The sequence below is a fragment of the Lampris incognitus genome, chromosome 8 (genome assembly GCF_029633865.1).
Source record: "Lampris incognitus isolate fLamInc1 chromosome 8, fLamInc1.hap2, whole genome shotgun sequence".
Taxonomy (NCBI): Eukaryota; Metazoa; Chordata; class Actinopteri; order Lampriformes; family Lampridae; genus Lampris; species Lampris incognitus.
This window is the reverse complement of record NC_079218.1, coordinates 48,421,771-48,438,386: the sequence shown is the minus strand read 5'-3', so window position 1 is coordinate 48,438,386 and position 16,616 is coordinate 48,421,771. Positions and strand designations below refer to the sequence as shown.

Sequence of the window (16,616 nt, the reverse complement as noted above, 5' to 3'; positions counted from 1 at the left end):
ACTGGGAAGAAAAAAAAGGGGGGGGAGGGGCTTAGCTAGCACTCACCCTGCAGACAGACATCTGGTTGGTGGTGAGGGTGCCCGTCTTGTCGGAGCAGATCACCGAGGTGCAGCCCAGCGTCTCCACAGAGGGCAAGCTGCGAACAATGGCATTCTTCTTGGCCATGCGACGCGTGCCGAGAGCCAGGCACGTGGTGATGACGGCGGGCAGACCCTCGGGGATGGCGGCCACAGCCAGAGCGACGGCGATCTTGAAGTAGTAAATGGCGCCGCGGACCCAGGAGCCCCCGTGGACCGGATCGCCGAAGTGGCCGATGTTGATGACCCACACAGCCACGCAGATCAAGGAGATGACCTTGGAAAGCTGCTGGCCAAACTCGTCCAGCTTCTGCTGCAGAGGTGTCTTCTCTTGCTCGGTGGCGGCCATCTGGTTACGGATCTTACCGATCTCTGTGGAGACGCCGGTGGAAACCACGACTCCTATGGCACGGCCCGCTGCGATGTTGGTGCCCTGGGAGAGGAGATAAGCAGCAGATAAGGACTGGATTTGGAAACAATTTACAGATACTGTGGATGCTCATTTCCCATGGCTTATTTACACGGGCTTTGTTATGTTCTCTGTGACCTACATAGAAAGGAATCAGACATGTGTGTAAAAAAGGTCACCGGGTTTGCATCTATGTCGCCCGGCTGAGAAAGCTTGCTGAGAAACTTGATGCGAAAGCTGAACAGAGAGGAGAACCAGGCGAGTTGAGGTGTTTCTGTGCATTGCTTACAGAAAACAGCATGTTCTTCTTGTCTTGATTGACAGCCCTGGGGTCAGGAACAGGGTCGGTGTGCTTGATGACTGACACGGACTCCCCTAAAGAGAAGATCAGCACAGTTGAGGAGGATTAAAACCGTAAGCCCTGCAGTTAATAATCACACCAGCGATGGGAAACCTTGTTGTGACCCCCCTCCCCCCCTTTTACTCCCCAACTGTACTTGGCCAATTACTCTATTTTCCGAGCGGTCCCGGTCGCTGCTCCACCCCCTCTGCCGATCTGGGGAGGGGCTGCAGACTACCACATGCTTCCCCCCACATGTGGAGTCGCCAGCCGCTTATTTTCACCTGACAGTGAGGAGTTTCACCAGGGGGGACGTAGCACATGGGAGGCTCACGCTACCCCCCCCCAGTTCACCCTCCCCCCCCGAACAGGCGCCCCAACCGACCAGAGGAGGCACCAGTGCAGCAACCAGGACACATACCCACATCCGGCTTCCCACCACAGACACGGCCAATTGTGTCTGTAGGGATGCCCGACCAAGCCGGAGGCAACATGGGGATTCGAACCGGCGATCCCCGTGTTGGTAGGCAACGGAATAGACCGCTACGCTACCCGGACGCCCCCACAACAAATACATTTTCGAAAATGCTACATGTCTAGAAATTTGCAAATTAAAATGAACAAACAAATTAAATCCCATAGCTATTAGTATATCCCAGCAGATACTACACCATCCAACACAACCCAAAATATAACTGGTTTATATTTTCATTGTCACAACATACAACCATGCACACTGTTGGATAAAGGCATACTGAAATGACAGATACTAGATCTAGTCTATCCAATAGTGAGGATTTAAGTTGCCTATACACCGAGTTGCCAGTTTATTTAGGTACACCCCCGGCCTCCACACAAATGGTATGTTCCAAAACTTGGAACAAATCAGACAGATCAGCATTTCTACCATCAGTCAGGGTTCAGTTGAGCGCTGGAATGGGCAAAACGAACGACCTCCGTGAGCATGGTGCGATAGCTGGTGCTAGGCGTGCCACTTCCAGCATTTCCCAAATGGCTGTCATCCAAGGGTTTACAAGAATGGAGTGAAAAGCACAAAAAGAAAAAAAAAACTACCAGCGATCGGCAATCCTGTGGACGAAAACAGCTTGTGGATCAGAGAGGTCAAAGCAGAAGAGTCATCGTGCAAGCAAACAGATTTTATAACGCACTGGACTTTGTCTCAAATGGGCTACATCAGCTGAAGACCACGTCAAGTGCCAATGTTGTCAGCTAAGGAAAAGAACACGCATCTCCAGTGGACACATGAGCACCAAAACCAGACCCTTTGAGGAGAGGTGAAAAGTTTCCTGGTCGCACAAATACCGGTTCCTTTTTCATCGTGCTGATGGAAGGGTCAGAATTCGGCGCGAGCGACACGAGTCGGCGGAGCCATCTTGTTTGGTGTCGACAGTACAGGCTGGTGGTGGTAGTGCGATGGTGTGGGGAACGGTTTCCCGGCACACATTAGGGCCTCCGACACACACTGAAGAACGTCTGAACAGCATGGCGTACCTGAACGTCATTGCAGACCAAGTTCATCCTTCCACGGCTTCAGTTTATCTACCAAAACCAAACGATCCTGGAACCAAATGGTTCCAGGACCATTATAGAGAGTTGTCACTGTGTCAGCGGCCTGCACCGCCCCCGGATATCGACCCTATCGAGCATCTTTGGGATGAGGCGTTAAGGACTGTTAGCAGCAAGACTGTGCAACCGTCCAATTTGCAGCAATTGCTCAACGCAATCATCCCCACATGGTACAACATACCTACACCACGCATCCAGGATCTTGTAGGAACCATGCCCAGATGAGTTCATGCACTGCTTAAGGCCAAAGGAGGCACAACATGCTACTACATAGACAGGTGTACCTAGTAAACTAGCAACTCCGTGTGTATCAACATCCATCATTAACACTGATAGTGGGTACGGTTTGGCTCCTACATTTAAACGCCATTGTTCATTATTGATTTTATCTTGCAAAAAAAACCTGTGAAAAGTCATCACATGCCACAAAGCAACTTGAAGCAAGGTCCTTTGGGGCTGGATGAAAATGAGAGGTACCTGTGAGGATGGACTGGTCCACTCGCAAGGTGGTGGATTTAATTGAGGTCACCCTGATGTCGGCAGGCACCTTGTCGCCAACTAAGAAAAACAATAACACAATGATTACAAATTCATGAGTACAACGTAGAAGACAACAGTCCAGCATGAAATGGGCCATCCAATGTGGAGTGCCAACAATATCAAGGAAGGGTGAGAAGAGGAATCAATTTGCCCCCCCCCTTTTTCTCCCCAATTGTATCCGGCCAATTACCCCACTCTTCCGAGCCGTACCGGTCGCTGCTCCACCCCCTCTGCCGATCCGGGGAGGGCTGCAGACTACCACATGCCTCCTCCCATACATGTGGAGTCACCAGCTGCTTCTTTTCACCTGAGAGTGAGGAGTTTCACCAGGGGGACGTAGCGTGTGGGAGGATCACGCTATTCCCCCCAAACAGGCGCTCCGACCGACCAGAGGAGGTGCTAGTGCAGCGACCAGGACACACACCCACATCCGGCTTCCCACCCGCAGAAATGGCCAGTTGTGTCTGTAGAAACGTCCGACCAAGCCGGAGGTAACACGGGGATTCGAACTGGCGATCCCCGTGTTGGTAGGCAACGGAACAGACCACTACGCTACCCGGACCCCCCCCCATCAATTTGCCTTCTAAAGTTGAAATATTAATGTGCAAGTGTGGCTATGTGGTTGAATCCAGTCGGGGAGAGCGAGGTATCAGGGAGCGTTCAGTCACCCTGTCGCGAGGCTTTGTTCGAATAATAAATCCCGGAGTAAAGACGCCGCCACGGCTCCTGCTCTACGGCAAGGCAGCAGCCACAGGTAAACAGCCAGTCAGTACAAACCTGATGAAGTCAGACTGCTATCTCAACACAATCAGTCCTTATTCCCTTCTTCTTGTTCTCTCTCTGCTCTCTCTCTCCCTCTCTCAACCCCTATTCATCAAGACTGTCCGCAGAGCAGGGAAGAGGCAAACTGCATCACATTCTCCCGACGTGAGCGATGTTCTTCGCTCGGTTCTGAAGTCCCAGCTGAACACGAAATAAGACCCCTGCACTACCTTCTAAAGCACGCTTGTCTTCAGTGCCAGTCCTCGGCCCTTAACCGTCGCAAAAGGTTCATTGCCATTAACATCCCCAAAACCAGGTCTCACAGTGTGTTGGGCTTTCCAGGGCAAAGAACTTTTACTTTCCTTTACAGAACCTGATCCGTTTGCGATGGCTTTCTGCTACGCAACCTCGGGATCGTTTTCTATTTCTGTCTGAATTCCACCATCTCCTTGTCAACTCTTCTCCACCTTTGACACTTGAGTGACACGCCGCTTTTTTGGTGGGAGATAAGAAGCAAACAAAGGAGCGCGTGTGAGCTGCTGATTATCGCGTAGAGACAAATATCCACATACTTCCTCAATTTTTGACAGGAAGGGCCCTATTTCATTGGCTCCGTGTCTCGTCCCGTGTCTGCGGTCTGGGATAGTGGTGGACAGCAAGGGTGGAGGTACGGGGGAGGTGGCGGTACGGGAGAGGTGGAGGTACGGGAGAGGGGGGGTTGTTGTTTCGTGTGGGAAACGGCTGGGGGCGATCACTCCATAGGCGCAGGCGAGGCAGAAGAGGCTGTTGAAACGCCCACCCACAGAATCCTACACTCCCATCAGCCCCCTGGCTCCTGGTCATGTCCTCCCACAGACTCCTTCTGCCGGAAGCAAAATAACACATTTCAGGCTCGGCTCCCCGTACAAAAGACATCTCGGGGCAAAAAATTTCGTATGTAAATTGTTGAGAGAACATCTGACATCAACAGGAGAAATTGGCTTAACTGTACCGGCCAAAGCTCTGGAAACGACTCTCAACGTTGGCCCCACGTTACATTTTCACTCGTTCCAAACTCATTAGCTCCGCTCTAATCGACTGAGTGATAGGTGGGTAAACAGTGAAGGAGATTGTACCGGGTGTCATATCCACGCTATATTTAACACCAAACAAGAACTCGGCACGCACATCTCACATCAAAACAAGTAATTGCATTAACTGGTAAGGCGAATGGAATTTTCTCCTTCCATTTGGTAAGACTGGACCAACGTTCAGCGTCTTGCATAACGTCCTGGCAAAGAGGAGCTCATCCACGTGCAGAGGAGCCGTGACTGCTTACTGGAACACCGAAGGTTTCCATCTCTTCGGGCCCTGTGTAAACGCTCTAGGAGTTCCTGAAAACCTGGACCCTGAAGTCAGGCCGTTTAAAAAGAAAAGAAAAAAAGCCCAGGAAAGTTCCAGTGGAGACACAAATCACAACTACGGTATAACTCTGGCTGGCACTGCCATCAGCAAACCCGAAAGACAGGCGGGCGTGAGGGCTGGAAACTTGTGAGTAAATATATTTATGTTCGTTCCTCTCCTCAAAAGGCACTTGTGGGAAATGGTGTCCTTTTCCAGTACCTCAAAAGGAGCTTATTTTACCCCCTAGCATCGAGTTCCCGTGGAACAAATACCGGGCTAATCTTAAGTACAGGGAAAACCTGGGAAATCAACGGAGGAAAGAGAAAAACAAACAAAACTCAATGGCGTGTATTTTTATTGTCGCTGAACCTCAACGCGTTTCACCGGGCGAAACCTCCTTCGGCACCCCGATACAGATTTCCCGAAGCAGCGCTGCGCGTTACCCGTCTCGAGTGTTTGCTGCTGTTTAACACTGCCTAGCAACAAGATTACATCAGATACGACAAACGGACGATAAAGGGCAATCTATATTTTGAAAAAATATAGATTTTTCTCCATTCTTTGAACTCGATAGTGTGGGACTTTAAGGGTATAGGAATCCCAGCTGGAGAGTCCGTGTCCATAAACTGGAAGGTCACTTTTGACCACAGATTCTTTATTTTCTCACATCTGGACAGAAAGATTCCCGCCAGCGACAGAGCCAGCCACTCACCGGGTCTGTGACAGCTTGTCTATGGGAGCGCATGTAGACCAACATCACCCTGAGGACCGCCACTTAGTCCCTGAGCTGGTCCCCAATGTTGCAGCTATGGAAAATAGCCAAGGCTGTTGTTTGCAAGTACACACACACACACTATAACATTAGTGTGTCTTCCCGCCGTTGAAATAGCAGATGGTTCCTTTCAGGCGGGCCATTTTCTGGTTTGAGGCCAGCCATGATGTAAACTACTGATATGTATTTCTAACTTTAACTTCAGAATCAAAATATGTCACCGGTGATGACCATGACCATGATGTTGGTGATGGTCAGGGGGCTTGAGAAGAGGCATGTTGTTACATCCTACCTGTGTGGGCTTGTCTTCATCTGGTGGTGTGTGTGTGTGTGTGTGTGTGTGTGTGTGTGTGTGGAGATGGGCGAGCATTTCTATTTTCTTATCATCCAAATCGTGGCTGCTCGAGATCGCCAGTAGATGATCCAACCACCAGGGGGCAGCGGGAGTGGGAGGGGGGTATACGTCCCAGCACGCCAGTGGAAATGCCAGCATTGATGACTTGGGCTTAGTGTCAAAGAAAAACGTAACGTCTCCTATTTGGGGAATATTATGGGGTTTTACCCGGATGACAAAGGTGAACCTAAGGATATCACACAGCCTATTACACAGCCTGCAAGCTGTGTGAAAGACGTGTGCCACGGGTTCACCACCACTCTGAGGCTGCAAAACTGTCAATGCAGTTAAAGTTGCACGAACAAACCTTTGCAAGAGCGTGGACATTTTGCTTAAAAATATTTAAACATTAAAAACATCTATTTATGATGAGGATGAGAGTCAGCACCTCCAAGTCTGAGGCCCTGGTCCTCTACCGGAAAATGGTGTTGGGGATGAGTTATTGCCTCGAGTGAAGGAGTTCAAGTATCTCGGGGTCTTGTTCGCGAGTGAGGGTAGGATGGAGCGGGAGACTGACAGGCGGATTGGTGCAGCATCAGCAGCAATGCGGACGTTGTACTGGACCGTTGTGGTGAAGCGGGAGCTGAGCTGGAGGGCAAAGCTCTCAATTTACCAGTCAGTCTTCGTTCCAGCCCTCACCTATGGTCATGAGCTTTGGATAGCAAGATTGCGGATACAAGCGGCCGAAATTAGTTTCCCCTGTAGGGTGTCTGGGCTCAGCCTTGGAGATAGAGCGAGGAGCTCGGACATCCGGAGGGAGTTTGGAGCAGAGCCGCTGCTCCTTCGCGTCGAAAGGAGCCAGTTGAGATGGTTCAGGCATCTGATTAGGATGCCTCCTGGGCGCATTCCTTTGGAGGTTTTCTGGGCATAGCCAACCGGGAGGAGACCCCGGGGTAGACCCAGAACTCTCTGGAGGGGACTACATGTCCAATCTGGCCCGGGAATGTCTTGAGATCCCTCAGGAGGAACTGGAGGGCATTGCTCGGGTCAGGGACATCTGGAGTGCCGTATTTAGCTGCCTGCCACCACGACCCGGCCCTGGATAAGTGGCTGATGATGAGATGAACATCTATTTGATAGCCATGTCTCCTCGATTCAAACGACGGCTCCATTTTAACTGTCCATGTGTGTGTGCTTGATGTGACAACATCACAGCATCATGTTCCGTTTAACATTACCTTATGAACTACTTAACTACTCTTATAGAGCGCAGAGCAACGTCTTGGTGAGCAGGCTTATGGAGAATGGAGATGCAGGGTGTTGGATCTTTAAAAAAAGATATGGCAAACTGGTTTGTTATGAGAGGTTTAAAATTCACTCGTCACTCACGCTGATTGACAGGGCTCAGCGGGCGGATGCTCCACCAGAAACATCTCTACGTGCACAGCAGGGGTGCAGATTCCAGACATTATGTTCATAACATCCTAGTTCTTAGAGTAAGTTAGTTGAAATCGCCGTAATATTGGCGTAGGAGAAACCAATCGTCGATCGGCACAATTGTGAACGCTTGCCCTGACCAATCCAAATTCCACTGATGTACAATCACACGCACACAAACGCACGTTTGTGTGCATAAGCCTGGTCTGCTGCGTCCGGTGGGCCCAGGGACCACGGCCCTGTCTGGAGCTGAGCCCGAGGAGGAAACACCGAGGGTGGACCGACAGGACGTGGAAGCGGGGCAGGCTAAGCTAACTGCTAGCCCACGCAGACCGGCAGTTCTGACAGTCATCCTGGTTGTTTGCGCTCTTGGACAGTGAAAAAAAAATGTTTTTGATATGTTGGATATACTACGTGTTCTTGTAGTTTGGATGTGTTTTTGTCTGTGTTGGGGGAAATCATATTTCGTTTCGTTTCATTTATGCAAGTGCGTGGAATGAAATGACGAATAAATGTTCCCGATTCCTGAGGTACAGGGTCGATTTCCTTCCGACATGAAGTCACACAAATTCCAATCTCAATTATACAACCAACTCGGTTGATGCGATTCCATGAAGCCTTGGCTGCTTTGTGTTATTAATGCAGCCTATTTGGGGGCATGTCTGAAAAGCCATCAAAAATGATCATCATCATTTGTACGGGATTTATCTAAACAAATATAGCAAAGGGATTTAAAGTAGAATCGAGAGCAAATGGATTATATTGCTACCAAGTTGTCTAGATGCATGTGAAGATGCAGAGCAGTGATCCTGAATGAACCAATCTCCCACCAACCTCCAGTGTCCTCCCTCCTCTCCCACCAACCTCCACTATCCTCCTCCCTCCTCTCCAACACACAACAGTCTGGTAGGGAACATCCACCCTAACATACATGTATGACCTGTGTCTGTGTGTCTTTTCACAAATTAACCCTGGCATACACAGATGTTTTGGAACCGGAGTGACAACAGGGCTATTTTTAGACCAGACTGCCCACACACGGCTGAGTTTGCAGCGGGGAAGCGTGTGCACATGCATGGATGTGGTGGGGGACGAGAGACGCTGAGTAACAGCCAGCAGTGTCCAGGTGGGATTGAGAGTATGGAAAGCGAAAGGAAAGTGAAGGCTGTGGAAATTTAAATAGGCCCCTAAATAGAGGGATGACCGCAGCCACTTACACAGTTCCTCACTCGCTAACATACACACAAATACACACACACATACAGATGTGCACACAACTGGATACTAGCCTTGGCACCTGCAGGTCCAGGGAAAAGACTCTTATGTAACCTTGTTTGAGATATTCCAATACTGTTTCCAGACTCTCTGGCTCTGTGGCACAGGTTCTGAGTGCGTGTGTGTATGAGTGCGTGTTGTAATGATCATGAATGACTAGACTCGCTAGCTCTTGGCTAACGGGGGTCGGACCCTTTAGTGGACTGGTTAGTGCAGTCGCCCCGGGTCTGCGTCCCGGCGGTGGTGGCGGCAGATTCCCGGCTGCCCCTGAATTCGCTACATTGGTGTCAGAGCCCTCAGCTAATGGGTCTAGTCATCCATGGTTGCTACACTGTGTGTGACAACGAATAGGTTTTTTGGAGTCAGTGACGTCTGAGGTGCTCTTCTGCTCACCTGCTACCTCCACTACATCTCCAGGGACAATGTCTCGCGCTTTGATCCGCTGGACAGCCTTGCGGTTCATGCGGTAGACCTTGCCCATCTCCGGCTCGTACTCCTTCAGAGCCTCGATGGCATTTTCAGCGTTCCTTTCCTGTGAGGAGACAGGTTTCACAAAAACCACGTTATAACAAAAGAAACCCGACTCCTACGGATATCAAACCTGGCACAGCTTTAACAAGTGATATTTGAATCCTTTGAATTGAAAGGTCACTCTTTCACTGCGTGTTCCTCAAGTGAGCATTCTGGCTTAAAAACAGAACTAAAACCATAAGCATTGGTGAGTATTACAAGACAAGCCCGGCATTTCCCTATTCCCAATTCCCGCTTCTGGTGTGGGAAGATGGCGGCACGAATTCACATTTGCGGCGGCCTCACCCAGCACCATCCATGCTGTGTCTTTGTTCACGTCTGCATCCAAGTTCGTGTCTTCGTTTGATGGCTGGGAGGGCTGGTGCTGGATCGGCCGGGACAGCTTGCTCTGCTGCGTCCTGTGGGCCCAGGGACCACGGCCCTGCCTGGAGCTGTGCCCGAAGAGGTAACACCGAGGGCGGTCTGACAGGACGTGGAAGCGGGGCAGGCTAAGCTAACTGCTAGCCCATGCAGACCGGCAGTTCCGACAGTCATCCTGGCTGGCGTTTGTTCCCTTGGACAGTGATTTTTTTTTTTGTTTAGTTTGGATATGTGTGTTAGTTTGGATATGTGTGTTCTTGAAGTTCTTGTAGTTTTTGGATATGTGTTTTTGTCTTTGTGTTGCACTGCTGTGGGCTGGGCGAAACGACAAGTGAAGTGTTCCTGATTCCTGATTCATTTGATAAGCAAAACTCTAGAGATGTGAAAGCAGCTGTGCATGTCGGAGCCTGGCCTTGTGCAGAAGAGGGGCTTGATTTGCATCTACGTGTCCGTTGATAGGTCTGCCTTACCCACAGTAAACCCCACCAGCAATACCATGCTAAGCTGGATAGCAATGCTAAATCCAGCACAGATTCATGGTTACTGGATAGATTAAATGAGAGGGCAATGTTCAGCCTTCATCACCATGTAAATACCAATAGGTACCTACTGCCAATTTGTATGACAGGCGCACACACACACACACACACATATATACACACAGAGGGGGATTGCATCTCACCTGCCAGACTCCAATAACAGCGTTAGCGATGAGGATGAGAAGGATAACAACAGGCTCAACAAAGGCGGTGGTAGTCTCCTCTCCTTCCTCAAACAGAGCCAACACCTAGAAAACACATACACACATCCTTATCACACATGTCGTAATTAGTTACGTGGTAACGCAGTTACGTTGCCTTCCAAGCTTTCTCTGAGATATAGCCCCAGAACAGATGCATGAACCCAGCAGGCCACTGACAGTCGACGCTGAGATATGGGAAGAGAAATATTCTGAAAAATTAAAATGCTCAAAGTGAGATATCAGTTGCATATTTTGACAGAACGGGACAGGATTGATCCCGTGTATCCATCCATTATCCAAACCGCTTATCCTGCTCAGGGTCACGGGATGCTGGAGCCTATCCAGCAGTCATTGGGTGGCAGGTGGGGAGACGCCCTGGACAGGCCGCCAGGCCATCACGGGGCCAACACACACACATTCACACCTAGGGACAATTTAGTACGGTTGATTCACCTGACTTGCATGTGTTTGGACTGTGGGAGGAAACCAGAGCACCTGGAGGAAACCCACGCAGACACGGGGAGAACATGCCAACTCCACACAGAGGACGACCCAGGACGACCCCCAAGGTTGGACTACCCCGGGGCTCGAACCTAGGACCTGCTTGCTGTGAGGTGACAGCGCTAACCACTGCGCCACCTGTTACCATGTAATTCATTCATTCATTCATCTTCAGCCACTTCTCCGGGGTCGGGTCGCAGTGGCAGCAAGTTAAGTAGGGCACTCCAGATGTCCCTCTCCCCAGCAACGCCCTCTAGCTCCTCCTGGGGGATCCCAAGGAGAGATCCCAAGATGTTCCCAGGCCAGATTGGATATGTAGTTCCTCCAGCAAGTTCTAGGTCTACCCCAGGGTCTCCTCCCAGTTGGCCATGCTTGGAAAACCTCCAAAGGAAGGTGCCCAGGGGGCATCCTAATCAGATGCCCGAACCACCTCAACTGGCTCCTTTCGATGTGAAGGAGCAGTGGGTCTTCTCTGAGCTCCTCACCCTATCTCTAAGGCTGAGACCAGACACCCTATGGAGGAAACTCATTTCAGCCGCTTGTATCCGTGATCTCACCCTTTTGGTCACTACCCAAAGGTCATGACCATAGATGAGGGTTGGAACGAAGGTTGACTGGTAAATTGAGAGCTTTGCCTTCCGGCTCAGCTCCCTCTTTGCCACAACGGTCTGGTACACATCCACATTACTGCTACAAGCCATCTGGTCCTTGTATAACCAACGTGAGAGCTCTGTCCATATTCTCGGCACAAGTCAAACACATTTTCACTGGGTGTCAGTCTCTGCCAAGGTTGTCCCTCGTCTCTAATTCTGTTTGTGATATTCACGGACAGGATCACAAGACACAGCTAAGGTGAGGAGTGTGTCCGTTTTGGGAAGCTCAGAATTGCATCTCTGCTCTTCGCAAATGATGTGGTTTTGTTGGCTTCATCAGAACTTTACCTCCAGTGCGCACTGGGGCAGTTTGCAGCCGAGTGTGAAATGACCGGGATGAGAGTCAGCACCTCCATGTCTGAGACCCTGGTTCTCTGACGGAAAATGGTGGATTGCTCCCTCCGTGTTGGGGGCGAGTTGTTGCCTCAAGTGAAGCAGATCAAGTATCTCAGGGTCTTCATCACCAGTGTTACCATGTAGTGATGCAGCAAATCTGTGACCAGCAGTCACAGATAGGTGATGGCAAAAGAAGCAGCCTTCTTTCTTCTCCATCCCAGCTCCGAGAATCCACAAGCTGTTGTCACACGGTAGGAAAATGCAAGAGGGTCACGGGCCATTCCTCGAGAGTAAATGTAAACAAATTTTATTCCCGACTACAAATGACCAAAGGGGCAAGATACTTTAGGAGACAATAACATCAAGAGCAGCCAACATTTTTTTTTCATCTAGAAGGAAAAGCGGGTACAGACTGTCCGACCAGATGTCTCACAGAGCATGACAAACACTGGTTTAACAGCCACCTGCTGGAGACAGACTGTGTCCTTCAGAGTTACTTTAAACAGCACGATTCATCACCCACACCTTATTACCGACCACTTCTCTCAATTTTACCTGTTGATAAGACTTGCAAAGCATGCATTTAGGTGTTCAAAATGCAGCAGTAAAATCCACCTACTTCACAACACTGGGACACGTGTCAATATGCCAGTATGTGCAACTTAACATATGCACAGGACATGTGCTTTTGCATACAGTATATTCAGAAAGTATTCAGGTTTTGTTTCTGTTGCATAAATAATCATTTCTTTCTCTGTTAACATAATTAAGTCAACATACTCACGATGATGCAAAACATGTTATTAAAGAATATTTGTTGTCATATCAACTTAAAGCAATCAATTTTCAATCCAAGTAAATTGACTTTACTTTTTGGGACAAATGTCAGTCCTCGGTTGATATATCAATAGCAAAAAAAAAAAGAATATTTATTTATTTTTCTAGTATGGCTGCTGCAGTGATTGTTCCAATACCTATGATTGTGAAGTCACTTCACATTCCCACAGAGGGAAAAGCTAAAACTCAGAAATTTGTGAATTACTCCACAACAGTGGTGATCTAGATGTTTATTTGTCCATGTGGCCTAACCTCTTCGTAGAGCCATGGAACCTTTAGGAGGAACATGCTCCCCCTAAAGATACTTATAGGGGAACATAAGTGCAAGCAGAACGGGCAATGTGCAATTGCCAGGCATTATAAAGAAGCTAATCATGGACCTTCTCCCAGCAACTCATGTTTCATAGTTGTGGAAAAAGTGAAGGAACCTGCAAGAGGAGAAGATTACACAAACCTACTCCTCAAAAGGGAAGCCCATTGGATTCTGACTCTTAAAAGGTTTGAGCCTCCAGGTTTAAATGAGGAGTGCAGCCTTGGTCCTTCAGTCCCATTCCATTTAGGATGTTTATTTATATTGTAATGAGAAGGTTGTGTGGCCTGAGATGTTGATAGTGATAAAATGTGATCCAATTTGATTGAATTTTGATATATTACCTTATATGGACATGGAAATAGGCCATGTCATGACTCCTGTTTTATTTGTTTTGGAGGTACTTGGGACCTGGTAGATGTGTTACTGGGATAGCGCTTCAATAATGTATGCATTGTTAACTGTGATTGATTGCGTTCTCCTTCTGACTAATGAGTGACCTGCCCTGGAAGACACACATGATCCCTATTTTCTGATTGAACTCCACACAAAGGACCTGGGACGGCCTGGAGTTCGAACCCAGGACCCTCTTGCTGTTAGGTAACAGACAGCCACCATGCCGATTAGCACCCCATCCCACAGAAAACAGTTTTTGTTGCACTTGCATCTAAAAGATGTTTGTTTTCAGCTCAAAAAAATGTAATAATAATAAAATAAAAGTTGAATTTGATTGCTGACAGTGTTCATCAGATCATGGAACGTGGGTTCTCCATGCAGTGCTGAGCACCAGAAGCTGCATCACAGCTGCATAAGCCTGGTCGATACCTCATCATTCACCATTATCTAGGACTGAAAATCTCTGCTCCCACGGCGCTAAGACCGGAGAGCAACCGGCTCTTCTTTCAGTGAGCCCGATTCAAAAAAACACCTCACAAATTCAACACACATTCAAACAAGGATGTTTGGGGAGCCTGTTAAAGAAAACCGGTTGAATTTTAATTAACATCTACTGATCTAGCTTTGCGAAGAAAAGCCTCAAACAAGAGCAGCAGAGAACAGATCTAATAGACTCGCATACGATGGTAAAACGGACACTAAAATGGAGCTCAAATTAGACAACATATTCTACGATGCAAAAATTACAACACGTTTCTCTGAGGTTTCCAACACACTCAACATGCTTAACTGAACCCACTTGATACCAGAGGGACCATCTATGAGGGCTTCTCACATTTTAGATTTGAATCCACTTTTATAAAAAAAAAAAAAGAGAAAAAAAGAAAGAAAATTTATATTAAAGTAATGATTGTAGAATTCAAAATGACCCATTTTATCAGCAATTCACCGTAAAGACGGAAAGCACAAAACCTTAGTCAATAGTCCCTTTATGGTTTTTTTCCCCTTTCCTACACGCTCCAGAACCCACACGATACTGAACCACACATAATGAGATGGAAAAAGATGTGAAGGAGAGTTTTCCTTCTTCCTTGAATTGAAGTGGAGGAAGTGCATTGATTGTTTCAGGTTGCCACAGTGGCTCGTTGTGTGGCTCGACTCGGCTCCTAGCTCACTGACCGCTTACAGGCCCAGCAAACCGGAGTCAAACAGTGATCATAGTCTTCTGACGAGAAAATTGAGTGTCTTGTCAATATTTTTCAAGACGATGATCAACATTCAATTGTAATTAGCGCAGCAGGATTATCATGATGCGTTCAGCACATGCAGACATGGAGGGCTTTTCTGTAAAACAACATCAAGTAAGTCACTGGAGCTGGGTTTTGGTTACAAAAATGGCATACAGCAGTCAAGCTGGCAGTATATACCGCCTTATTTGTATAAAAAAGAGGAACCTTAAGTTCAAGAGAAGCCAGATGGCATTCTGCCCATTCCACACTCGGCCCAACAGGTTTCAGAAAGGTCAGTCTGTTTTCCTTTCAGTGCTTTGGTCAGAGCTCCTGAGCATTAGCCAGCATTTTCCTGTGAAGAATGGAACCAATGTGGCACATTTTGTGACCCATTTCATGTGATGATTATTTTAATCACGTCAGAGTAACTTTTGTCTCTCCACTAAACTGCCTATGTGGCATGAGCAGGGACGGCTGGTATAAAAGGGCCAACAGGGCTAAGCCCCCCCCCCTATCATTTACAATAAATGATAAAAATATTGTTGAAAACCCTTAGAACAGAGTGTTTTAAATGTTGGTGGAACCTAAAGCAGCAACAGCACCAAATAGTCACAAGAAAAACACAGGATGCATCTAAATGGGCTTAGTTTTTACAGCCCAAACACAGCAGCATCAGCTTCCATTCATCTTCGTAGTGAGTGAGTGACAGGCCCCGTGACACGCCCCTTTGATTTGCTGATCATTCGGGCTAAATCCAGCCAGCCCTCAGGCCGCTGACTTTTTTCTTCTTCTTCTTTTAAATTTACTTTTCCTTCTTTCTAAAATTTATTTTCTGATTTTTCCCTTTTTCCTCCCAATTTAGTGGCCAATCGATCCCCCTATTTTAATTCAAACACCCACCCTTGTACGTGTGAAAGCCAACCGCATCTCTCCGGCCGGCAACCTCGAAGGAGACGCCTCGCCACTTTCATGACAAGGGCGAATCCAGGCCGAACCACTGCTTTTTCCGACACACACAGAGACGCGTTCATGTGACGAACACAAGCCGACTCCCCCCCCTCCCGAAGACGGCGTTGCCAATATTGCCGCTTCATCGAGTCCGGCCATAGTGGGATCTGACGAGACCGAGGCACGAACCCCTGGTCCCCAGTGGGCAACTGCATCGACACAAAGCCGATGTTTAGACCGCTACACCACCGCGGACCCTAGGCCGCTGACTTTTGACCAATGACAGCGGACGTACAGAGTAACGATACGTACGGTGAGGCGCTTCTTGTGTGAGAGCGAGGATGGGAAGGTGGGCGTGGGCGTTAGCATGAATAAGGTGGATTATTTACTTCATCCATTTTCTTCAATGTCTTTGGAGGAAAAATTGGAAGTGAAGAGACTGGGGGACACATCATTCTGAACTATGTTCAAATAACACAAAAGGGGGGCGTCCGGGTGGGGTGGCAGTCTATTCCATTGCCTACCAACACGGGGATCGCTGGTTCGAATCCCTGTGTTACCTCCGGCTTGGTCAGGCGTCCCTACAGACACAACTGGCCGTGTCTGCGGGGGGGAAGCCGGATGTGGGTATGTGTCCTGGTCGCTGCACTAGCGCCTCCTCTGGTGGTTGGGGCCGCCTGTTCAGGGGGCGGGGGGAACTGGGGAGAATAGCGTGATTCTTTCGAGCGCTACGTCCCCCTGGTGAAACTCCTCACTGTCAAGTGAAAAGAAGCGGCTGTTGACTCCACATGTATCGGAGGAGGCATCCGGTAGTCTGCAGCCCTCCCCGGGTTGGGAGAGGGGGTGGAGCAGAGAC

At 48.6% G+C, this 16,616-nt stretch overlaps 1 protein-coding gene across 1 annotated transcript in view; it reads right to left on the bottom strand.

Annotated features, from left to right (window-relative positions):
• The window catches only part of atp2a3 (ATPase sarcoplasmic/endoplasmic reticulum Ca2+ transporting 3), an 82,025-nt gene that overhangs the window by 32,861 nt on the left and 32,548 nt on the right, over positions 1-16,616 (bottom strand). Inside the window, exons 4-8 of the mRNA XM_056284963.1 lie at positions 10,491-10,595; positions 9,311-9,449; positions 2,892-2,972; positions 777-862; positions 47-511 (exon numbers count right to left, since the gene is read on the bottom strand). Of these exons, the coding sequence (XP_056140938.1) occupies positions 47-511; positions 777-862; positions 2,892-2,972; positions 9,311-9,449; positions 10,491-10,595 (876 nt within the window). The remainder of the gene's footprint in view (positions 1-46; positions 512-776; positions 863-2,891; positions 2,973-9,310; positions 9,450-10,490; positions 10,596-16,616) is intronic.